We start from the raw sequence: 26476 nt of genomic DNA, 5'->3' as shown, positions 1-26476 counted from the left end.
AGAGGCCTGTCTATTAGGAATGTGAAGCAGCAAGGGAGATGTGGAAGGGTATTTTATTGGTCCGTATAACCATGGATGGTGTGTGTGTGTGTGTGTGTGTGTGTGTGTGTGTGTTGAACCAAAAAAATAAAAATAATAATAGTCGAGCAAAAGCAGCTTTCCTGTGCAGTATGTCAACAAGAAAATAGGATATCCAACTGTTGAGACAATGAATGCATTTCCCTCGAGACAGCATTTAACCTTGGAGCATGGAGAAGTCTCACTCTTCTGGCAGAGAAGGTAAGATGAGGAGGGGAGGGGAGGGGAGGGCTTGGGCTTGGAGGGGGAGGCTTAAAATTTGATTCACGACTGTGACCATCCATACAAATGTAGTGTTTGGCCACAACAGCGCCGGTTTGCAGCCTCCCCTCCCTACATTTGCCAGAGGCACAGCTATAAACGTCCAGGTTTGTTGACTCAGTCGGTCCCCTCTGACGCGTCACAAAAAATATGATCTATAAGTTAATATGTATAAAGGTTACGGTATACTCTCGCAGATCAAGTGGCTGCGTCAGGAGCTATTTTTATTTACACTTTCACCGCCTGCTTGCATCTTCTAGGTTTTTAAGGGGTGCAACAAGACTCAATGACACACACACAGAGACAAATAATACATACACAAAAATCAAGTGGTAGCCAAGAATGCAAACCTATGTACATATTAATCTGGGCTTTATACAGAGGACATGTAGCAATAACTACCACTTCATTGGAGTGCCTGTTACCTACCTCAATGAGCTTGTTGGCGTGCTCACGGAACACTTGGGCGTACTCCTTCACTTCCTTCTCGTTGCCGTTCTTGGCCGCCTCGATGAGGACCAGGAGTGGCACGTTGGTCTCCAGGAAGGAGTCGGACACGTGGTCCATGACCGCCTTTCTCAGCTGCAGGGAACACCAAGAGAGAAAATAATTAATAAAAACCTGAAAAAAGACGGAACACTCAGCACTGACAAAACAGCCTCGCTAAATGTCATTCATCATTTGTGGAGGATTCATTCCTCCTCCTTGCGTTCCAAGCGGCAGCATGAACTCCATGTCTTCAAAAATAGCCGAGGATCCAAGACACAATACAGGTACTTCTTGATCACCTGCATACTTGATCATTCTTCAACTCATGGTGCTTTTTTTTTCTCTCTCTCTCTCTCTCTCATCCTCTCTCTCTCTCTCTCTCTCTGTGTGTCTAATGAAAGTCAAGTGTGGATGCACAGCAGGGGAGGGGGGCAGGAGTGGGATACAAGAGAGAATGGAAATAAAGGGATAGAAAGAGGGGGGGGGGGGGGATGGTAGGAACAGAACAAAGAAAATAAGTGTGAGATCTGTGGAAGGAGGAGGAGGAACTGGAGAGGAACTAACCTGTCTGCGCAGGTCACGGGTCTTCTTGTCATCCTGTCGATGCCGTGTTCAGGGCATCACTCTTGTCCTTCCGCCCAGCCTGGAGGAGGAGACATGGAAGGATTAGTGAGCGTGAGTGTAAGTGTGAGTGAGAGAGAGCGAGCGAGGGGATTGGGGGAAGGGGCACACCAGCTCAACTGTTTGCTCTTGTTACTGTTATATCCTGGTGAGGGAGACAGGTGAAAGTCACCTGGGAATTTAGTGGAATGGATAAACACATTAGGTCACAGAACAGTTTAAATGTTTAAGGAAAGGATGAGCAAGCGAGCAAAAGCGACAGACAGACAGAAAGGGAGAGAGCAGAGAGAGAGAGAGAGAGAGAGAGAGAGAGAGAGAGAGGAGAGAGAGAGAGAGAGAGAGAGAGAGAGAGAGACGAGAGAGAGAGAGAGAGAGAGAGAGAGAGAGAGAGAGAGAGAAACAATTCAGCTGGCATGCACAACAGGAGACGATGACAGCGAGCCATGACCAATGCGTCAACAGCATGAGCACGGAGACGAGAGTTGGACTTTAGTGGGTCAATCTGAACCCTGACTAACATGACTAGAGGGGAGTCTTACACACGCATGTTCTGCCTCCCTCCCACACATATCCTCTGACTCTAATGAATATTTAGGTCTGAATTGAGATGCAAAAAGGCAAAACAAAAAAAACAAAAACAAAAAACATGGCTTGTAAAACTTGTCGACCATGTTGTGGTTGTTGTGTTTTCCTACACTGCAAACCACAGATTTATTTAAAAGTTCAGTAAAAAAAAATTGCATTTCAAGAAAAAAAAAATACGTTGCTATAAAAGGCTTGGAACACATTCTAAAGGCAAAAACATGATTCATTCTTAATCCTCATTAAACGGCATTCCTAAACTTAGACATCAATATCATTATATTAACTAGCCTATGTGTTGCTCATGAAATGTGAGTCTGTATAAACAGCAACAGGATACTGAAATGCAGTAAGAGGCGACCCAGGAAAGGGTCAAAGTTTGGTCCCTACAGGGTTAATATGGCCTCTCTGATGAGGGCAACACAGTGGCACTGGCACTAGTAGTGTGTGTGAAAAAAAAAAAAAAAACAGGCAGATGACTATGGCTTTGCCCCTTGCGTACCCATCCTCCCTCAGGGCTAAGCCTGGCACCCAACCATTGGTCCAGAATGAGGAGATGGAGAGAGAGAGGGAGAGAAAGAAAGGGAGAAATATGCACTCCACTCACATTGCCCAAGTAAACAGCTCAAGTGCACTGGGAAGGTAAATGTGCAGACAGAGGGGGGTGCCAGCGGGGAGGGGGGGTAAAGGGGTAAAGGGGGATGGGGTAAAGGGGTATAGGGAGTGTTGGAGGGCGTCACGGGGGCACAAGCAGCTCTGCGGTGACAGCCAATGAAATATGGCAGAGGCACAAAGCACCAGCCACTACTTCTGCGTGCCTGCACGAGCCCATTCCACCTCCACCCCTCCCCCGCCGGCCCATCGGGTGGTGCTCTGCTGAAGACCAGGGGACGCCATCGGTCTTAATCCCTACTGAGGTGGCCCCCCCCCCCCAAGCTAGGACCAAGCACTCACAGTGGCATACCTCTAGACACACACACACACAGAAAACTCATTCGCCACGCTGCATAAGAACACAGGTGCACACACCCAAACGTACAGAATCACAGTCACACACAGCCACACTCACTCACCTACCACCCTCCAGTCCAAAATCCCCACCTCTAATGGCTACCTATTCCAGCGAACCAGTTCTTCTGCGGGGAAATTCATCTCCCTGGACAGGTCATTTCTTACCAAGTGGCATAAACCCGGGGAAACGTGAGCATGGAGTATCTTGCAAATCAAAAGTTAAGAGGAGAAATAAAAGAAAATGGAAAAGAAGGAGAAGAAGATGGAGGAGAAGAGGAGGCATTTCTGAGGGGCGAGATGATTGGGCTGCTCTTCAGTATTGATTTCACTGCAGGCCCAGTCAGCTTAATTGGTGACCTATTAGGCTCCTCACACGGCTTCACAGGGTGTTTTAACCAACTGCGAGGGCATGATGAGGAGCTGAAGGAGGGAGCCCTTGGGAATATGCATTCTATATATACACACACACACACACACACACACACACTTTTTCCCTCCTACCATCTCTTTCTCTTCCCCTCTCAGTGATTGAAGTCCCACTGGGAATAACGAGACTAGCCCAGCAGTTTGGGCAGACAAATGTGTCTACGCTAAATAAGGTGACCCGGAAAAACAACGGCAGAGGTCATTTCTGTGCGGGACCAAAATAACTGACACGCAGATGTATGAAAAACATGCAGAGCAACCTTGGCATCCACACAATGAATGGGAACTTCCAACAAACGTGAATGAGCACAGTACATACAGGTGCGGTGCAGAATCTATTCAACAAATGTTGAATTGACATTGTTGTTGTTGCACTGCCACCTTTAGAGGCTTTGAACATGTTTACTTGTGCGACTTCCCTACAGAGAATCACAAGAAGCACAAATGTCGTCTGTATTCCAGGGTGCTACATGCTGTTGCATATTCTTGTGTGCACTGACAAACACTGTTCCGTTTAAAAATCCTACGTGCTTTAAAGTTCTACTAGTGACCGAAAAGACATGGTTCACTGAACTCGTGCTAAACAAAAATAGGCTACCTCAAAACAACAAGCAGGGGGAAAAAATAAACTGACATCAGAGAAAAAAAATAAACAGATACAGAGGCGTGCACACACACACACATGTGCAAACAAAGCACACGCACACCTCAGTACGAATCCCAATTCCGCATGTCTTGTTTTATCTAGTCTTCAGTACACTATTGGGTTGTCCTGTTTGAATGCTCCATTAAATCCTCCATTCAAGGGAAAGAGAGAGGGAGAGAAAGAGAGACTGTTCCAACCTCCAACCCACTAGAGTATAAAAGGCCACTGTGACGTCAGCCAGCTCAGCTCATGACGTGTCGAGTTTTGAAAACCTGGTTTGGCGTGACTTCGTCTGTCTCTCAGCCATACGTTAAATGCAAACACAACATTGAAGAGGTAGAAATGCAATTTTTTTTTTTTTTTTTTTTTTTTTTTTTTTTTTTAAGAGAGAGAGCCTGACAAACTGCTCTGTCACCACACAGATGGGACTTTAAATTAAGAACGTCTAACTATGTTAAAAAGAAACCAAGAGTGTTTTATTGCCATCAGCTGGTGCAATTAAATGGAGAGAGACAAAAAAATAAAATAAATAAAAACAATACAAGCAACACCCTCATGCATCTTCTCTCCATTTCAAAAATTGAACCACACATCTCTAGAAATGAGAATCATGCATAACTCATCCCTCGACCACCCCATCCTCTCCACCTACGGTTAATTTGTGCTCCGACGCGCACACCACACACACACACACACACCACACACACACACACACAAGATGAGACAGAGAAGCCGGAGCCGAGAGATTTACTATGATGGTGAATTTTTGCTGCGAGTTGCCGCAACACGTTGGAGTTATCAATATTCCAATGGTAACGAATCAGGGAGAAAAGAAGTGGGTGGAGAGGAATCAAACGCACAGACTCTGTGAGAGCAAGTGTGCAAGGCGGAAAGCAAGAGGGGAGGGGGGAGAGGGAGGGAGGGAGAGAGAGCGAGAGAGGGAGGGGGGGGGCGAGAGAGAGAGCGAATGAGCGAGCTAGATAGAGTGTGTGAGAGCGAGTGTGCGCGCGAGCAAAGAGCAAGAGACAGAGCGGGAGAGAGTGAGGAAGAGAGCGAGAGAGAGAGCGAGAGCGAGAGCGAGAGAGAGAGAGAAACCGCACTGATGATCGACGCCAGCCTGCCACCACTCTGTAGCAGTGAGTGGCTGCAACAAAAAGCACAGAATAACATCGCGGCTTTTTCTCCTCTGCTTTCCCCCCTGCGTCTCTCTCTCTTCCTTTGCTGCCCTGAGCTCGGCACACAATCGCACATCAGCCTTGCTGCACTGGCGTCGTAAGCGGGGTCTCCGACTACCATCAACAAGTTAGGGGGCTGAAGGACCCCCAACCATGCAAGAGGACCGCTTGATCTTCAATTAACCAATTGAGCTGACATCACTGCGGACGAAAGGAAGAGGGAGCAAGAAAAGGAGGGGGGGTGTGTAAGGAGAGTATTGTATGCCGGGGTTGCTTTGGATGCAAAACAACAACTTCAAAAATTAAGGATTCCTGGGAGGTAGAGATGATTGTTCTTTCTAAATCTGGGATTTAAAAATCAGGACGGAATAAAAGCCGACAAAACAGGAGGAGGAAGGAGAGGAGTAGGTGAAAAAAAGAAGAGGGGGAAAAAAAAAAAAACATCCCGGGACATGGAATTTGTGATTTTGTTTCAATTGATGAGGCTCAACAGCGATTCTTTCTTTCAGAAGAGCTCGATTCCTTTTGTGTTTACTCAAAAGGGCTTTTTCTCTTCGGATTCAAATTCCATCTGGCTGCTCCAAGAGTCTGCGGAAAAGGAGAGTTGAATGCAGCCCCCGATGTGCACAAAAGAATGGGTAAGTTAGCTCTTTAATTCACCGAGTCTGGTCCTGAATAGGAAATAAGAGTGAATAGGAGTGGGCTGAGGCAGTCTAGCAGTCCAGAAGCACCTATTTAGTTAAAATGAGGTCTTGTGTTTTTCCCCCCCTTCTCTTCACCTATCTTTTGTATAACCAAAGTCATGATTTGTTATAACAGCAAATTACTGCCATGTTGTATGCCATGTAGTGATCAAGGAATGCTGTTGGTCTGAATTGTTTTCTGAAAAAAAAAAAAAAAAAAAAAACATTGCCTTTAAAAAGAGGAGAGATTTGATGCGTCAAGGGCATTAAAGTGAGCAGAGGGTTAAGAGTGTAATAAACCTGAGGATTGGAGCATATTCAGTAAACATGAGATGAAAATAAGACAACATATCAACTGCAGAGGATGTTTCAATTCATCCGTGACACGGCGTCAATGTGCGCATCAAACACTGATGAATACTAATCAGAGCTCTCTCTGTCAAGCCACGTCAAGTAAAAAAAACACTGAAAATAGACGCAAAAATGTTGGAAAGAATTATGGATATTCAAAAATATTGACGAGAGAAGGGGGGGTGCTAGTGGTGTTTGAGTGTGTGGGGGGAGATGGGGGGGGGGGGGGGGTTTCATGCCTTGCAGAGATTAGATTTCCCTCCCTCCGGTTTATTTTCTTATCTTCAAACCCTCCCAGGTTTCCATTCAAGGTGGCCATTGGTGGGACAAGCACCAGCGGCACTTTGTGTGATGAGCATGCTTCTGTGCCTGCCTCCCACGTCATGCACAACCTGCCCTCAAAAATGCCGCTGTGAGGACCTGCAGTTCTACTGCGACACGCAGGGGCTTCTGACGCCCCCAGACGGCATCGATCGAGGGGCCCTGGGGCTCTCGCTCCGACACAACAGCATCGCCGAGCTCCGCCCCGACCAGTTCTTCGGCTTCACCCAGCTCACCTGGCTCCATCTGGACCACAACCAAATAACCACTGTGCAGGAGGATGCTTTCCAGGGGCTCTACAAGCTGAAGGATCTCAACCTGAGCTCCAACCGGATCACCAAGCTGCCCAACACAACCTTCATCCACCTCATCAACCTGCAAATTCTGGACCTATCTTTCAACCAGATGACTGTTCTGGAGCCTGAGCTCTTCCACGGGCTACGTAAGCTGCAGATCCTCCACCTGCGCTCCAACTCTCTGCGGACCACGCCTGTTCGGGCCTTCTGGGACTGCCGGAGCCTGGAGTATCTCGGACTCAGCAACAACCGGCTCCGGAGCCTGGCCCGGAACGGCTTTGCCGGGCTCATTAAGCTCAGAGAGCTGCACTTGGAACATAACCACCTGACCAAGATCAACCTGGCGCACTTCCCACGCCTGGTCGCCCTGCAGTTCCTCTACCTGCAGTGGAACAAGATTAACAATTTGACATGCACCATGGAGTGGACCTGGACCACCCTGGAGAAACTGGATCTTACCGGGAACGAGATCCGCCTTCTCACACCCGAGGTGTTTGAGACCCTGCCCAACCTGAAGATATTACTACTGGATAACAACAAACTGTCCAGCATGGACACGCAAACCCTGGATATGTGGAAGTCCCTGGGCACCATTGGATTGTCTAGCAACCTTTGGGAATGTACCAAAAGGATCTGCAACTTGGCCAGTTGGCTCAGTACCTTTAAGGGCAGATGGGAACACTCCATTTTGTGCCATAGCCCAGAATACGCACAGGGGGAGGAAATACTGGATGCTGTCTATGGATTTCAGCTTTGTCAGAATTTCTCAGCACCAGTTATTCAGTCCAGCACCCCCACGGAGGCCATGTTTCCCCAGGAGGTCACTAGCCCGTTGTATGGAAATATGCAGACCCCAACGTTGGACTACTATGCAGAGGATTTGGGGAGTTTTACCATGGTCACCACGACCGTCACCACCTCCACCACCCAGACCCCAAGCACCGCTCTGTCGACCACCACCATGGTGCCAGGGCCCGCGGTCACCGATGACTTCATTGATGACATTGACAACACGGTCCTGACACAGAGAGTAATCATTGGAACTATGGCCCTGTTATTTTCCTTCTTCCTCATAATTTTTGTAGTGTACGTCTCGCGGAAGTGCTGCCCTCCAACACTGCGCCGGATCCGTCACTGCTCCGCCATGCAGAACCGGAGACAGCTGAGGACCCAACAGCGGCAGCCAATGGCGGACCTGGCGACCCAGGTACCCTACAACGAGTACGAGCCGAGCCACGAGGAAGGGGCTCTCGTCATCATCAACGGTTACGGGCAGTGCAAGTGTCAGCAGCTGCCTTACAAAGAGTGTGAAGTATAAACTCTTTATTTATTCCTGCAGTCAATGGGTTTTTGCCATTCAACCATTTAAAAAAAAAAAAAAAAAAAATACAGGGTTTGTTTTATGGATTTTTATTTGACCAGTTTCTATATATAAAAAAGAAAAAACATGCATAGTTTGTTTCTACTGGCTAGCTTTTGAAAGAGGAGAAGGGGTGGGGAGGGTAGAGTCTTTGAGTTGCTGGAGTGACTGGAGATGGATTTGTGGTGAGTGATAAGATGTGATGTAAAGAATTTTCACACTTTTATTTTTGTAACGAGAATGCAAGGTCCTTATTGAGCTGGGGCAATCAATCTCCACCGAGGATGGTTAAATGGGTGAATTGACACTGCATTATCATCAAACTCTTCTGCAGCACAGTAGAGAGAGAGAGAGAGAGAGAGAGAGAGAGAGAGAGAGAGAGAGAGAGAGAGAGAGAGAGAGAGAGAGAGAGAGAGAGAGAGAGAGAGGGAGAGGGAGAGGGAGAGGGAGAGAGAAAAAAACATAGCCAAATCGCCTAGAAACCAGGGGTTCGGATATCTGTTGCAGAAGTAACATATTCTTGGGAAGATCCTTGGTGAAAATTTAATTTCCAAGAAAAAAAAAAAAACAAACGAAAAAAAGAGTGCTGTTGTGCTGTTATGTTGAATAGAAGTACAAATTTGATAAATGCAAAAGGGTTTTTATGACACAAGTAGATGACACTTATGAGATTCACTCACGTGATCACTTTTGGGAAAGTTCAGATTGGATAGTGATTAAGTGACGTTTTTTTAATTCACCTTTTTACAAATTATTTAAAAAGAGATACTGTTATTAATTACATACCATGTGCATACTGAGAACCCAGTGTTGAACAAATAAGCTGGCAATTTAATCCTTACAAAGTTATCTGTATTTGTTGAGGAGAAAACGTAGCCTAATAACCTCCTTGTTTCTGGATTTGATTTCATTAAATAAACTCAATCCCCTCCTGCAAAATCTAAAAGCTTAGCACTGTGTGTTCAAAGGTTAATGCCCAATATGCCTCTGCATAAGCTCTGCCAAAATGTCTGGATAGCTCCCTCAACTGTGACTTCAGCAGGGATATATTAAGTGTTCTGTGGAGATATTCATTTCCTCTTATGATTATGCATTATGTACAATGGAGTGATTTGGTCTTCATTTTCCTTTGTGCCATCCACGACATCTTCACTGTGATAATGCACTGCGGCTAAACTCATTTCGGCATAAATTACTGATGGCAATCGTTAAAATCTGACCGAGACAGATGAAACACCACACAAAAAACAACTATACAGCCAACAGTCTACAGTCAGGGGAGGAGTGAGAGGACAAACGGATGGCAAGGGAGCAAGGGAGAGGGAAGGCTTGACAGAGGGGGTGCACAGAGAATATTACGCCCCCGAAAATAAATTCATTGCGAGCTTCATGCCATACTGCTTTAATGCGGAGGACTGTAATCGCACCTGACAACTTCAAGATTGAGCCAATTAGGGCCAGGCAGAAAGAATCTAATGTTCTGTCACCCAGCCCACTGCTCTGGCAAGATTTAGCTTGCTTGGCCATTGAAGAGTCACTCTCGCACAGCAAGCCATCCTTTCCAACTCCACCCACAAAACCCATCAGAAATTTGAGGGGGTATTTTTTTTCTCCTGAAGGCAACAAAAGAGAAGGGGGGGGGAATTCTCTCAAAAATGAAAACTTGAAAATAAGAAGAGTACAGGGATAGAGTGTGTGTGAGACAAGAGAGCATGATGGGAGCTAAGAGCCAGAGAAAGACGAGTGATGGAGAAGAACAAGAGGCAGTAAAGGAGGAAGGGGGGGGGGGGCAGTGAGAGAAGAGACAACTAGACAGAGAAACAGACAGCAAGAGATGGAGGGAGAGAGGGAGAGAAAGTAGGAGCCTCCAGTTGATGTGAGCTAGGCCTCTCAGGAGACTATAAGCACCGTTCCTTCATTAGCCAACGCCAGGAAGAGACAGACAGGGGGGGGGGGAAGAGAGAGAGAGAGATAGAGAGATAGAGAGATAGAGATAGAGATAGATAGAGATAGAGATAGAGAGATAGAGAGAGAGAGATAGAGGCTGGGTCAGCGGAGCATTTGTATGCAGCACTGAGAGGATGTGCATTAGTATCCTCTAAAGAAGCGGCCACTGCAGTTCTTTGTGCCATTTGGAGGAGGCTAGGAGGAGGAGGTGGGGTAGGCTGGGAGGAGGAGATGGGGTAGGCTAGGCTGGAGAGGGACGGGAATGGAGGGGATGGACATGGAGGCTAAAGGGCCGGGGGCTAACCAGAGGGTAATGCCTTATCTCAGCCAATAAGAGTCCCCCTAAACCCAGGTAATGGTGGTCCGCAGGGCTGGGATAACACGTGGCGAGGGAGAGGCAGCATAACTAACCATGAATGACAGGACCCTAGGACGCAGCGCTGTGACCGAGTTATCGCCTTGGCAGAGACGGAGAAAAAGCCATTTCTTGCGATCCTTGCCAATAAAATGACAGTTCAGTGCAAACTCAACAAAAGATTAAAATAAACAACAAAATTGAGACTTGGTAGGAGCCCCACAGCATACAGTAACAGATGCATTAACAAACTATTTTTAGTAGACCTACTAAGAGGGTAAAAAAAGCTTTACTACAAAACAGAAACAGGGAGCAGATAGTCATTGGCTAGAGAGACTATTTGGCAGTGCAACTGGAGTGGCTGGGATTTAAGCGAGGGATGGTGGCCCCTAGGGGGTGCTGTGAGGAGCCATCTGTGCTGTGGAATGGCAGTCTATGCAGAGAATGTTGGCTCCATCCGAAATACCCAAGACACAGTCAACATCGCTCCCTCAGAGGTCTTTATGGCCAGACACTTTTCAACAGCCTAGCTGAGCCGACAAAATGGGCTTATGTTCTGATTCAACAATGGAATCGAATTAAACAATGCATCAACATTGTACAAGACAAATCTAGTGGGCGCAAAGCCAGAGCTGGATATCTCTACCAGCAGTGTTTTGGCAAAAGAAAAAAAAAGGGATTCTTAGGGCCCTTTCACACAGAATAATACCCAATTTCACTGTCAGTTTGGTGTTAGGAAATGATAAAGAACTTGCTCATGTTTACAAAGTCGTTTTGTTTTGTTTGTTTCTTTGTTGGGTTCTCTTTTCTTTTGATCTAGAGGTGATCTGTACCCCTCTAAAATGGTCTTGCATGATTCAAGAGGGTCTGAAACATGTTTACCCATCCAGCAAATTATGACGGAAAGGCCTCAGTTCCTGGTATGATAGATTTAGTGAAGGTTGAGAGAATAACTATTTTTCTTCAGCAAATAGAGAGCTATCTTGGCAAATGTTGACATCTCACTGTTGAACAATCAGCTTGTAAAGTGATTGAAAACACAAATTTGTAGACATGCATCCATTTGCACTCCTGCTCTTGTAAAATGTTATTTTTTTTGTTCTCTTCTCGTCATAAGCTGAAAAAACCTGCTCCTCACTCTGCCTAGACCTGAAACACAGCCCCCCCTCCCCAAAATCCTCTTTGTGCAAATTGAATGCTTTTCACCCCCGTTTCCTTTTGTATTGTATTATGTACAATTTCATATCTGTATAGTGGATAAAGATGTGGCCAACTGAAAAAAAAAAAATCTTTTTTTCCTTAAGACATATATTTTTAAATAAAAATGTTACAATTTATTCCTGTTTTCGGGGGTCTGGTTTTACAAAGGCTTCAAATCTCTAGAACATGGTGTTTATCTAAGCTCATTCCAGCGTAAGGGTTCTGCCATTTCAATGCCTCCTTTGCAAACAGAGCCGAGTTGACCGGACCTAAACTTAAGAGATTGGCAATCCCTATGATATAAAGAAAAATAAACAGAAAAATCACAAGTCGGAGAGGATTTAAAAGATCAAGATCTTCACCAAAGAAAGTCATCACACTGTCCAGCTCAATAGCGGTGCGACCAGATTTCATGAAATGGATATATGGAGAAAAAGAAAATTAAATGGCTTTTGGTATCATTCCAACCACGGCACTTTTTTTTGCCCTACTAAACCACGATTAGGGAACGCCTGAATAACTCCCATCAAATGCTGGGACATTTCTCAGAGACCTTACTCTGGCCTCGGGCAGGGTGGCGTTCAAATCATGCTTCCGCAACTCTGATAAAACACACAATGATTGACACGGGTTGGAAATGATTATCTAGACCAGTGGCTCATGATTCCAACAAAATAAAAACGAGAGGAATTACCTCAGAGTTTGGCCAGAGGGCAACGTGTGTGTTGACGATGCCTTGACCTTCTTAGCTTTCTTCCCCTAGCTTTCTTTATTCTGTTTGTGATGTAGGATGGGCATGGAGAGTGTTATTGCCTCTTTTTTTTTTTGAGGGCTCCATCCTAAAAGGCCCTCAAATGCACGAAGCACAGCTGCTGTGGACATATTCTGGAGTGAGGAGATACACTGCCGGGAACAACAGCTGCTACCAGTGGGGTGATACACTATGAAGTGTATTACAGTTTAGCTAGTGAACAGGGGGGGGGGATGGGGAGCAGGGTGGAACGGGCTATTTTTTTCTATTTCGCCTCAAACATCCTCTTTTCCTCTGGCTTGCCCAGAATGCAGTGCAACCAAGTGCATTGCATGACATCAGATATATATATATATATATATATCTATATCTGAAGGTACGGGAGCATGACTAATAAAGCCACACAGAAACTGGGTGGCCAACAACAGAGCTCTTTCAACTTTTCAAAAAATTTAAAATGAAAATAAAAAAAAAAAACATGGATTTTGGTGCCCTGTCTACTGAGATCTGAGGTTTCAAAGCTTGTGGTCATCAATATCAAGCCTTTTCAAAGCCATCAATACGTGGTTCCCCCAGTGCAGATGACAAGCTGCTACACTGTCTGCATTACTAAGTGGCATTTTTTTTTTTTTACCAAATCACTGGAAGCAGACATGAGATGTGAAGAGGAGGGATGATTGGCTCACAGTGCTGTCCGTCAGTGGTCAGTGGCCATCAGAGCGACAGGGTAACAGCTGCTAAGCCTTTGGGGATTTCTCACAAGATGAAGGGAGAGAGCAAGAACTGAGACAAGGCGTGATGAGCAAGATGGGGAGAGGAGGAAAAATATGGGGAGAGAGAGAGAAAGAGAAGGAGAGAGAGAGAGAGAGAGAGAGAGAGAGAAAAATGTTGTTATGCTTTAAAAAAGACCTTCGTCATCTGGCCAAACTGCATAGCCACATGGCTGCAGTGGCTAGAGGCATGTGTTCACTTCCTTGAGCAGTTCCACCAGGACCTCAAATAGGGAAGGCTGCTGCCTACTTCTGCACAATTCACATCAAGGCCCTGTGTTATTTTGAGATTACTTGAGGTGATGAAAATTACATGCCAACCTGAGACTGTATTAAGTATTAAGACTCCAAGCTAGACAGGTGGTCCTCAACATAAAAGCCAAGATGAAAGTAGTGAACAGACCCACACACAGAGACACAGACACAGAAACAGCATATTGTTCATGGCTTTTTGTGTGGCATAGCTTTTTGAGTGTTCCAGAAAACATCATTGGTGATGAAAATAAACTGTGAGGATACAGGAAGTTGAACAAGACTGGCCAGCTGAAACACATCTTTGCTACAAAGACCAATAAATCTGAACTGGGTGACAATGCATCCACTCTTCAACTCAAGTAAATGGTGGATATTATTTGGAAATTTAGCAAAAATAGTACAACTTTCAAATAATGTGTGGATCTGTGACATTCATTATTTTCCATGATCACAAGGTCGCAAATTCCTGGAAGGACTGCTTAAGCAATTCACTACGGCCAAAAGAAGCTATTAACTCAAAGGTCGGAATTTAATTTGGTTGTGGCTCTCTCTGTCAGAGGTTGTCTCTTTGGTCAAAATGGAAACAGAAATATGAAGATGTATGGGCATCGATTAAGAAATATATATCTTATATAACTGCCATCAGTTGTCTTATCTATGCGTTTTGCCATTTTCTGAGGGTCTGCTGGCCTCCATTCAATAATATGCGTCTGTCTGACCACCATTAGAATTCATCAAAGTGGTCTTGTATAGAGGATACCTTCTGCAGGACAAAAGTAATAGGGTTTTTTTTTTTTTTGTGCAGAGTCATTCCCCTCCGAGATATTAATCCTCTGCCTTTGTTTACCCCTGAAAGATGAGTTTGTGTCTGTTTGGCAACTATTTTATTTATTTATTCTTGATAAGGCAGGCCAGGAGCTGAGGCTCGGTGCTGAGGGACACTTGGTGAAAGGAATGTATCCATCATGAGCAGGCTCTTAGTACGGCGTGCACTGAAGGCAGTCACGGAGCTTTCACACGGGAGCCAAGAGGGAAAGGAGAAGAGAAGCAGAAGTGGGGTGGGGTGGTGGTGGTGATCGTCCTTCAGTCTCTCTGATCAAAGTGTTCAACAAACAAGAAGTGATGGCTAGGGTTGCAGTGCTGCTTTGCAAATGAGCGACAATACATTCAAGTCCTTTTATTATACCGCACACTCTCCGCACACAGACGTAGACACGCACAAAAAGGTTAGATCTGCTTTGAAAAAAAATTTTGTTGATTAGAAATTACACACATGCCAGACAAAAATTAAAGCCTACCCCCACACTCCCCGGAGGCGAATCAGGGGCAGGAAAGAATGGGGGGAAAATGGAGAGTAAAGGGAAAGTGTAAACACGGCTCATGCAGCAAAATCAAGTCAGTATTTTTAGTCTGCCTCGATTGTAACTTGGCACTGCATAAATCCTTGCATAATACAATATTGAACATAAGTATATGTTTGAACCATGATGCTATTAAAATTTCATAATACCCCTCTCTTTCCTGTAAGAGAACAAGGCTCCATTAATCAATGTTGTATCATTCACCGATGGCTAAGAAGCTATGAATATATATTAATTCATATGAGCTCACTTTGATTTCACCTTCACACTGGGGCTTTTTTTCCCCAATGGAAATGCAGAGGCAGCACTCCAATGAGACGAAACCTGCCTCTTTTTTTCTATCACCTCATTTACACCATCATCGACAGTAACCGCACATTAGCTTTGTAATACAAAACACAGGAACTGCCGTTTTATATGCTAAATCACTTGAGTCATCAGGCAGGCATTTGCACCCAGTGAATGAGTTAACTCACAAAACAAAACAAAAATAAAGTCTCAAAGGACAAAACAGCCTCGTTCTCTGTTCAAGGAATTTCTTTTTTATTATTATTTAAATAATCTGATGACAAAATGTTCCATTTATTTTACACAGTTGCCAAGGAAACTGCATTAAACCAAGTCACTTCCTTATATTTATACCCTTGTAGGTTAACATTCATTACTGTGCTTCTTGGCACGTCCCTTAAAAATAACTGACACCCCCCCCCCCCCCGTCAGTATTGACTGAACCCCTCCAGTCGTTTAATCTGCACATCCAATCGATACCAGTTATCACAATTTTTCCCCTAAGAGACAAGTGAGAAAGTTAATTTAATCCATACAAGGACGAAAGGTTCACAACAGGCCATGGCTCCATCAAGGAGAGAAAAAAATGCTTTTCTAGATTACAGGGAGAATTTACCACACAGGTGGTAGTCAGCTCAGCTCCATACTGTGATTGGTAAATCTGACTAGCAATTCTCTCCTAGGCAACGCCACTTTACACCAGTATCAAACTGGCTGGTTATTCTCAAGGAGATATGACCAGGTTTGTATCAAATATGAACTGTAAGTGCCCCTCAACTCACCCAATCATTCCAACCGCCTCTCATACCAATACAGGATGTCAGAGCTCGTTCCGCCCACAAAAGAATTATTCCATCCATAATTGAATCACGTTTAAGGGCCTTGCTGAAGACAGCTGCAACACTGACATCACCATAATAATTTCCGGAGGAGGAGAGGGGAGGAAAAAAAACACATAACATAAGAGCGCACCTTCAACCCCGAAACGCTGCTCTACTTCATGTTCGGAGAGTTCATATAGGCGGAGGGGTGGAGGCCCTTCAGACAGGACATTTCACAAAAGCAATCAGATTTACCGTAGGAACCATTTACAAGGAGATCTTGACCGACTGGGTAATAAGGGGCCCCGAGAACGGGGGGCGAGAGCATAAATCTGGTCCCTAGCGCGTCCATACTCTCCAGCACCCGAGTGAGTCGTGTCCATCTGCACCGCCTCGTGTCACGTGCCAGGCGGGGCACGGAGCCTGACATTCGGGCCATAAAACAGCCGCTCCGCAGGAAGGCAGGCAGGCACGCAGCGAAGGGAGGGGGGCGAGCGAGATGGGAGCGATCCTGGGCTGAGAGCGCGCAAGAGCAACCGCCTCTGCTGCCTGAGTGGGTTCAAGGACTCTGGGGCGGCGGTGTGTGTGTGCCTCAGGTACTCATTATGAGGGTTCCAATAAATCTAGAAAATGCTTACTAGGAAGGACATATTGATCTGGACTCTCATCAGCAAAATACCTCCCTAATGTATTTACTGCCTAACGCATTTAAAGTGCGATTCCGCACATGGGGTGCTGAACGTTGGTGAATCCAAAAAGCACACCTTGGGCTTGGTCTGACCGGGATCAATTAACCTATGCGAAAGATCTCCTAAGCGACACAAGACACCTCTGGTGTACCAAGGGGGGGTGGGAGGAGGGACTGGGGCCTATAAGCAATGCTGCAGTGCGGCCAGATTCATATACTACGATTACTTTTACTGTTGGCCACCTGGAGAGCCGTTTGTAATGGAATTATGACTCATATTACAACAGTCGTTTAGGGTAAAGCGCAAGTCTCAAGTCGGCTTGTGAATTTAGCAAATAAGCACTTACGCAGATCAGGTCAAAATCACAGCCACTCAATAGCCTGTGCAGCCAAGTTATTTTTTTTTTCTTTTTTGTGGCTCCATTTCCTTTCTCAGGGTCTTGTACAGAGTTCCCTCCACGAAAACAGCAGGTACTCGTCAATAATAAATGAACACGCAGCGAACAGAATGTAGCCAGCACATTTATGAACATCACTATTTCAACAGCAACACGTCACTGAAATGTTTCAGGGTTGAGGAACATAATGCGTATGCATGTGACCTTTTCCAGTAATGCACCTTCCTGCTTTGAGACCAGGAACAAGAAGTGGTAGTATAAGTGTTCTCCTGTGCGGTGAAGAGTGTGGTAGCGGTGCGGTGTGAGAGTTGTGACAGGGAGGACAAAGCTGGTGAAATACAGGCAGCTTGTCTATCGACACCTGTGGCGGCTCCCGCAAGGTTAATGTTCCTAGTAAGCTGTTAATAGCAGATGCCAAGTCGTACTTCATCATCTGGTTACCACTGGTTGTGTGATGGAAACACAGAGAGAGGGGAAAGACAGAGAGCGAGAGGGTGCCAAGTCTGGCAGCATCCGTCCGTCTTATCCGAGCAATCCTTCACAGTGTCAACTCTGCATCCTGGGGCTAGCTTCGAGTGGCTAATAAACACCGACTGATATCTGTCTTTATTTGGGGCAACTCAACAGGAGCTAGGAGGAGTCTTAGCAGTGAGTGTCAAGTCAAAAGGGGCCACAGTTGTCTGCCATGTGAATACTGATATTCCAATCTGCCTGCGGGATCCTTATTCTAAAAATTCAGTCATTCAAAAAAGGCAATAAATGGTCTCATCGGGAGAGGTCAAGAGAATGCCCTTTTGATTTATTTAACGTGTTAAACATGAATCTCTTTCCTGGTAATTAATTGGAACAGGACAGGACACTGACCCATGGCTACCTTGAAACAAAGCCCCGACTAAAGTCAAACTAATAGGGTATGACCATAACCCCCACCGGCCCCCCCACACACACAGCACCTTTTCCCATTACATCCAACAGTTAGATCAACTCCAGGCAGCATCCAGAGCAAGCTAGCGAGCTAGACTTGGCTGTGATATTACTCAAGATGGCCCAATCAGTAGAGGCCCTGCTCTTGCAGTGCGCAACTCTGCCTGTGTGATTGGAATTTAAATGACCCCCCCCATCTCTGACCTGATGCCCTGTCGGATTCCTCTGATGGTTATTATTCTCTGCTCCCACTGCGGCTCTGAGAATGTTACAGAGGAAGAGGAAAAATAAACTGCAGTCAAAGTAAAGAAGGAACTTTCTTCTGATCGGAGGAATGAGTTCCTGGCCAAACAGTGTAAGAGTAAGAGAGAGTAAGAGAGAAAAAACACACACAAACACACCACAGCTCAGTAGATAATTGAACCAAGTCGGCTTTGACATCTCTGTTAACTGCTTCTTTCTGGACAATTAAGTCAAAATCCGTAGACTCCTCTTGCTGTTATTTATATTTCCAAATACACACACAGATGAATTCAACTAGACAAGTATGAAACATTGGAAGATGCTAACATGGTGGTTAATGGTTACAAACGGATGGGAGATGGGATAAGCAGGGTTCAACCATGGGTAAAGCTCTCTCTGCAGAGCTTGTATGGCAGTTGTGCGTAAATAACTCCTGTGCCCTTAAATAATGTTACACAAGCTGGAACAGCAACACAGACCTCTGTTTGAACCCTGATTTGTAAAAATGGACCTTGAGAAAAGAACCACACTTCTTGAAAATAGCGCTGGCATGTTCAAGGTAAACCGTGGTGTCAGAGGAATAATACAGGCTATTAAATGTTAATATGCCATTTGCAAAAACAATCCTATGAAGTAAACACTATTAAATGTCTAATAAAACAAGGTGGAAATAAGTCATTTTAAATGGGGATAGAGCTGGAATGAGGCCTCTACCAAGCAGCTGCATAACACTCTTGTCCCAGGGTTAATGGCTGTGAGATGGCAACGCTGGTCGTAGACTGCCAGCTATGACTCAGCTGTTAAAAACACACAGGGTGACAAAAACCCTGAACATGGAAAAGACTAAGGCTGATAACTGCTTCCCTTTCAATTTCTGACAGTAAATCACACAGGGGAATCAAAGGAAACAAGCATTTTCAGGTCACAGGCACCCTTCCCCAAAAAAAGAAGAAAAACAATGTTTCCTAACAACTGGGTGCCCTAAAAGAAAGAGATGCGTACCAAAGTCAAGCTTGTCTCATAGCAAAACCAACACTCCGACAATAACAAACTGAGGCCAACACTATTATCTAGCCTATGCCAGTATGATTCAACATCCTCGTAATACATTCACTCTACACATGACAGAAACTTTCTGAAGGTTTAAAACTGGAATCCAACCATCTGTTTAGTATCTGTTTAGTCTGCTGACGAACAGGAGATCCAATCAATGTTATCTGACTGTAATTGTGATAGCTCAACCAGACAAAAGATGAATCAATGCAACCACAGTAGCACTTGATGGACCAGCAAGCTATTGATCACTGTTTACAAACCTATTCAAAGTTCCCAGATGTGCCGGTTGTATGTATACCAACCTTACAACCGAAAAGGTCCACCCGAAAAGAAATCTGGTCGATAATTCTGAAATCTGGTAAATAATAAGGCCTAGTCAATTATAGCCTAGTCAATTATAGATGTAGTTAGTCAGTGATAAAATGTTTCAGAGTGAAAGAAACCTCTGTTGAGGCCAAGAGACCCTTTCACAAAAAAATAAGTCAAAGTAAGAGTATTGGGCAATATGTACATTGTGAACCTGCAGTCTCACTAGAACACTGACTCAAGTGAAAAAAGCATAAAGGTACATAAAAATGAACAAATGTATTAACCACCATTACTTTATTATGGTTTGTTGCAAACTCGAGAGATTAATTGGGGACACTCATTCGAAAAGCTATCATCCTGGGTTTTTTATGGAAAAAAAAGCTTGGTGGATTGGGGGTGGGGGGGGGAACAAGCTAATGCAAGCAAACACATTTAAGCTCAATTCAAAGAGCTCAACAGAAGTAAACACATCTGACAGCAGCCTCACCATTTGCTCTTCATCTAAACTAATAAACACGTCTGTTTTGAGGGGTTCAAAAGGCAATTAATCTCTGGCCAACCTCTTATTTAGAACGCATCCATTTATTCCTTTCCCCTAGATATTTATTAACTGCAATTACAAGACATTTCACAAGGGAGATATAATGCAAATTCCCAGGGCTCTCCTTTTCCCAGATAGAAACCAGATTTGAGACAAATGAGTAAAAATAGACACATCATAAGACTTATTCCTCTCCCTAGTGTTTCATTAAACCTTTGAATCTCTAAGATACCTTCCTTTTGTTGTGAACCCACAAGGCTGCATCAACAATTCACCTTGGAAGGAGATTGTGGGATGTGGGATTGTACGCCTGTCTAATAGCAGTCATCTCTGTGTCATGCAAACAGATTTGAGTGCAAAATCCAATATTTCATCGTCATCCCTGCTTCCAATTGACTCAAGCCATTTCAATGAAGGAATGTTGACAGACACAATATGGCACAGATTCATTTCATGTTCCGTTCCTGCAAGGAACATTAAGATTCAACAGTAAACCACTCCTTATCATATAAATGCCCTTCAAATAAAGGACACATTATGGGTTATTTTAGGCATCCTTCTCATCATCCACATTTAATTAACCAAATTATGGCATGGTGGTATTAAATGTTTTTGCCTCCTAGCCCCCATTCCCCACAACCTCATTTAATACCAGTGTCTTGGAGATAGACCCATTTACTGATCGCAAAGTCAGAGATATGTACCAATCACAAAACTGGCATGTGCAGACCAAACAATCAGGCCACTGAAGGGTTTTCTGAAAACTATGCAGTGGTAAAGCAGAGCAACTGGTAAGGGCTCAGTATTCGCACACATATTCCTTCAAAAGGAAGCCTCTCACCTTGGCTTTCTTTGATTGTTTTTTATTATTATTATTATTATTATTATTATTATTATTATTATTATTATTATGACACGCTAAATGAAAGTAATGACTGAAAAGCCAATTCACACATTAAAAAAATGTTTTCAAGGGCCAAAGTAACTCGGCTACCTTTAACAAAGTTTTGGACTATGGGGGGGAAAATGGACACTGAAACACAGCCTAAAACAAAATAAAAAAATCAAGGTGGGAAGAAAAATAAACTAGCAACTTCATACCTACAGGAGAGAGAAATACACTCCAGTACCTTGCAGGCAGTACATCAGGCATCAATTGGGAAGGCAATGAGCCAAACAGAAAACAAAGCTCAAATCCATTCACCTCATATTGAGAGACCCCGGGTGACATTTGCGCTAAACGCTGGCAACAGGGGAATCCGCTCCAGTGTGGAAAAAGTGAATTACTCTCCAAATGAATATAAAGTTGCTTTCATTTTTTTTGCAATCGATGGCAAAAGGCCGTCATCCTTCTTTATAGAATCTTTTATCGGCTGGCACTTTGCGTCTCATTCCAGAACTGTTTGTGACAAATGTGCACTGTTCTCTGACCTTCCGCAGCAGGTGAGGCCGAACTACCTACCTCTATCTCCCTCTCTGCACCAACACTGTGCTTTTGACGAGAGTTTTTCGCTCGTAAATGTCACAGTCCAACCCAATGTCTTTCGGAAATGGCAGCATGCTTATTATAATTGAACGGGTGTAATCTCTTGCTGAGCAAGAGCCCCATAGCCAAGAAATAGAACACTTCTCCAATTACTGACTGACGTTCAATTAATGGAGCTATCCGTATTAACTTGGGGAGTCTGTTGCACCGCGTTCTTTTCCTGCAGAGCGGTCGCTGCCAGGAGGCGGCACATACAGACTATCCCTCTCTTGGCTTGGTTTGATATCAGGCCGGCTAATGTACACAACTGCAGAGCTGGGACAAAATGTCAGTGGATATTACATTATGATGGGGGACTGGGAGGAGAGGATAGAGGGTTGGCTTTATACAGTTCAGTATAAGCATGGGTACATGGCCTACCCTACAGTGGCACTGCGGCATACACAAATGCAAAAAAAAAACAGATCTTACAAAATGGGAGGATGTCAACAGAATTCTCTGTTCATTCGTGTAATCCTTCACAGCTGTGCTAAAGGCGTTTTGTTGACAGCACTATTTTTAAACAAAAGGAATTTCAGATTGTGCTACACAACCTTTTCTTTTCAAAGTAAAAAATCCAAATGTAGTTCTCCTGGGTAACTGGGGGAGAGATATTTGACGGCAATTGACACCCAGAACCGCAACAAAAGTGTGGACAGAGCGGACGTTTCTCTGAAGGTCAGCATTCCAAAAAACAACTGGAAACGGTGAGAATGAGGTTCAGTGGGCCATCAGATTTGATCTGGCAGAGTAAACAGAAAAACCCTGCACAGTGCAACCTTGAGCTAGGGGTTTGGCATTGCAGATTTTGCCCGTCCACCGTTCATCATGGGCTTCAACGGACCTTAATAGAACCTGTCAATCTTCCTAAGCAGTACCATGGCTCTCATGACCCAAGGGGTGACGTTTTCAGACATTCGAGGATAAGACCGCGTAGAGAATAGAAATAAACACAAACACATCACTGAGTCCTCTGAAACACCAGCCCCCCCCACTCCCAGCCCCACCACACACACACACACACACACACACACAATGCCCTACTCATTCAGTAGGAGGCTAATGGACCTGCCCATAGTTTGGTAAACGCACTGGGGACGTAATCAGTATATAGGTCAGTGGTTTTATTAGCAAGGGAGACAGTCTTCACCCTGCAGGAAGTGCATGGGAACGGCAACAGCACAGCAGGACCGAGTACACCAGGTAATCAACTAGTGAAGGAGAAGGGTAATCGTGACCTGATGTCATTTCTCGCAAAGCGAGGCAATTCAGCATCGGAAGATAATACCACCCAAAATAGATCCAACCACTTAAAGAAATAATGAAGAAAAATGTATCTTAATGGATTGGTCAAATGAAAGTCACATTGGAAAAATCGAATTAATGCTCATTAATCTAATTAATAATAAAATTAATCTAATTATAGTTTACTTCTAATTCATTCTAATTCAAATCTACATCTCTCCGATATCTAAATCGGCTAAATTTCTCTAAACCCACACATTGCAGCTACTTGAGGTAATCATGGTGACTGCCTTCACTTGTCTTTTCAGACAATGAAAAAGATAGTCAGAAAAATAATAAAAGGAGAACTCAGAAGACCCTGTTAGCAAATTTGAATTTGCTCTGCAGGTCAGGAGGCCATTGGCACCTTTTTCCAATTTTTCCAATTTTCAACGCAGGCACCAATCAGAACCGCTTATCTGGCATGGGGCAGGCTTTATTTGATGGCAATGGCTGCGCTGGTTAAACAGATATGGATGTGCATCATCTTTGGAATTGAGTAAACAACTGCATTTTAAACCTTTGTTTACAAGAAAGATTGCCGAACTTCTGAAATGATTTGGTAAGAGTTTAATGCCCTTATTTAAGTTTAATTTAACTGCTGGTTACGCCCCTGTAAGTCTTAAGTCGATGAAGCCTTTACAGACCCACTCTCAATTGAGATTTGAGCAGTCTGGTGTTGAAGCCTTTACAGACCCACTCTCAATTGAGATTTGAGCAGTCTGGTGTTGAAGCCTTTACAGACCCACTCTCAATTGAGATTTGAGCAGTCTGGTGTTGAAGCCTTTACAGACCCACTCTCAATTGAGATTTGAGCAGTCTGGTGTTGACCAGGCTAAATACTACTACAAAAATCAGAAACTACAGCAAGTGATCGAAAGGGTGACCAAAAGAGGGAAGAGTGCAAAAGACTGAGTAACTAAAAAAGAAAAGAAAAACAAAGTAAGAAAAAAAAAAAGGACAGCGAGCGAGAGAGCGAGAGAGAGAGCGAGAGAGACCCTTCAGCTTCTGATTTCCCTGAACCAAGGGCTGCACCTTTTCTTCAGGCCCTGCTGTAATTAAACCCAAGGAGGTGGACTGTATCTCATCTACCTGCCAGCCAGGCCAATCAAAACGGCAAGATTTCAACAGCAAGAGATCACGGCCCAGGTCTGGGCACGGCCGCCTGACAGTCGGTTAGTGACAGGTTTGTGTTTTATGGTGGGGCCATAAATATAGCGAAAGCCTCAGGGACATTAAATCTTTCCCTTGATACATTGTGTGTGGTGTAATTTGTTTTAATTATGCATTTATATGCGATTACAACTAGATAAATTGAACTGCTTTCACTTTTTTGTTTTTGAATTAGCTCCTTTTAACCTCAATTTAACTCCTGACAACCCCAAGGTGAGGTAAACAGTGAGAGATGCTGATCATGAAAAATAATAGCTTAGTTACTGCACAGTCATCTGCCATGCTTTGCAGGCCTAATATATCAAAATGTGAAGACTAATCCTTGCTTGCAAGTGCACAGGTATTAGATATAAGGTCGCTAAGGTTAGGGTTAAATGAGCAGGTAATTGTATGTTAGACTACATGCTGCAGAAAATAGATGCAGGGGATGGGGGGGGGGGGGGGTCAAATGATTGGGTTATATTATCCTGCGATTGTTAGTTACCATCTGCACTCAGTCTACATACCAGTGAGTCATATTAGAAATAAAATTCTACAAAGCAAAAAGTGCCTAAACCAATCATCTCTCAACTGTGCATTCAGAGGGAAACATGCATGCTGTCTGTCAAGGAGAAGGGGGGGTGGGAGGCGACATTTTGAGAGGTGGTTTGGGAGGATTGGGAGATGCAATGAAGCTGGACAGTACGCCAGTCACTCAAAGTGCCTAAGGCAAAATCCAGAAAGTGGACGACAGGGGAGAAGAAAGTAGCATATGAGGTGGAGGACGACGGCGAGTACTACTACATGGGAAGAGGCAGGAGGCACTTGCACTCATTTCGAGAACTTTTTCTGGGGAGTAAGAGTGCATGTGTTTGTGTGGTGGGGGTGGGGGGGGGGGGGTTCCTCACATGTGTGTGCCTTCAAGTCGGAGACTTTTAAATGTCAGCAGCTTGCTTAACATGTCAAACTACTCTCTTGTCACTCTGGCCTGTTTGCACACAACCCGCTTGAAAGCCGAGGATTTTAAAAAGATTAAATCACATGCACCGCAAACATTAGGTGCAAACGCATGCTGTGAAGCAATCAGCACCGTGCATGGTAATTGGATGTAATGGCAAAAATAACTGCATTGAGGCAAAACAATTCCTTATTGCTGCAGAGGTACAAAACGCTTGTTGATCGAGGTGCATTAGGTGGTTGTCAATCAAAAATCCTATTAGACTGAATTTGTATGATATATTATTGCCCGATAGGGTGAGAAATAATATGGCCGCAGAGAGCGGACAGTCTCAATTACCGAGTGTCCATACATCTTTTGCAGTCATCAATGAGCAAATGGCTTGATCAATTTACCCTGTTAATTGGCAGTTAATTATCTTCTGCACTTTAAATGAGATGGAGGACAGGGATAATGTGCAGAAGACAATGCACTGGAAAGCTATTGCAAACTGAAGGTACTTCCTGTATATCGTCCGCACAAATGTATGACGCGGCTTGAAAGATTCATCAGGTAGACAACCAACAGTATGGCAGGTCACATACATACACACTTACTAACTTTCACCAAAGGGGGGGGGGGGTGGACAATGCCTTCAGCATTAAGTATCCTACCAAATGCAACAGTACAAATGTGATATACAAATATATTCTTCACCATTGGTGAATACGACTAGCCGTGTGCTATTACCCACCATACTGTACACCATAACAGTATGCAGTTATAGGCTACAATGTGTTTGTTTATGGAAACTCATTTACGCGTGTTCTCCTTGGCCATTCTCATGATGCGAGCTAATATTATAGATCGATAATTACTTTAATCATCCATAAGGGGAAATTGTGGAAATACAACAGGTAGACCACTGTAAGCCAATTTATTGCGTCTTGTTGTAGAGATCTCATTAGATCAAAAGATCTACCTGGGAATTGGATTTAACAACCTTTCACGGCCTTGGAATCATATTTGGAATTAATAGAGACCCATATAAACTTCTATCAGGAGTTTGCCACTATTTACATTAAATCAAATAAAATCTGTCACTGTCACATAGCAAATTGGACTGGACAGCTTAACAGTTTTATTCTAAATTCCATTTGCATACATTAGACTAACTCTCCCTTTGCAAGCAAAACAAACCTACATAAAGCTAAACCACCATTTTTTTATATAACCAGACCACTTTCTAGAATCACTGGCCATTTATATCTGTGAACAACACAATAACAATGTCACATTTATGGAAAATGATTGCCGTTTGTCATCCCTGGCGAGAAGAGTGGTAATTCTGGGGAATTGACAGACAACAGA

General features: G+C 44.2%; 2 protein-coding genes across 2 annotated transcripts in view; one reads left to right on the top strand and one right to left on the bottom strand.

The window, feature by feature from the left end:
• Positions 1 to 26476, bottom strand: part of LOC121695017 (catenin alpha-1-like) — a 99509-nt gene that overhangs the window by 45806 nt on the left and 27227 nt on the right. The gene's annotated exons all lie outside the window — the stretch shown is intronic.
• On the top strand, positions 5586 to 8670 carry LOC121694259 (leucine-rich repeat transmembrane neuronal protein 2-like). The gene is made up of 2 exons (XM_042074307.1): positions 5586 to 5927; positions 6622 to 8670. The coding sequence occupies exons 1-2, from the start codon at positions 5924 to 5926 to the stop codon at positions 8256 to 8258; spliced, it is 1641 nt and encodes a 546-aa protein (XP_041930241.1). The 5' UTR covers positions 5586 to 5923; the 3' UTR covers positions 8259 to 8670.

This window comes from Alosa sapidissima, chromosome 20 (assembly GCF_018492685.1).
Source record: "Alosa sapidissima isolate fAloSap1 chromosome 20, fAloSap1.pri, whole genome shotgun sequence".
Taxonomy (NCBI): domain Eukaryota; kingdom Metazoa; phylum Chordata; class Actinopteri; order Clupeiformes; family Clupeidae; genus Alosa; species Alosa sapidissima.
This window is presented reverse-complemented; position numbering and strand designations above follow the sequence as displayed.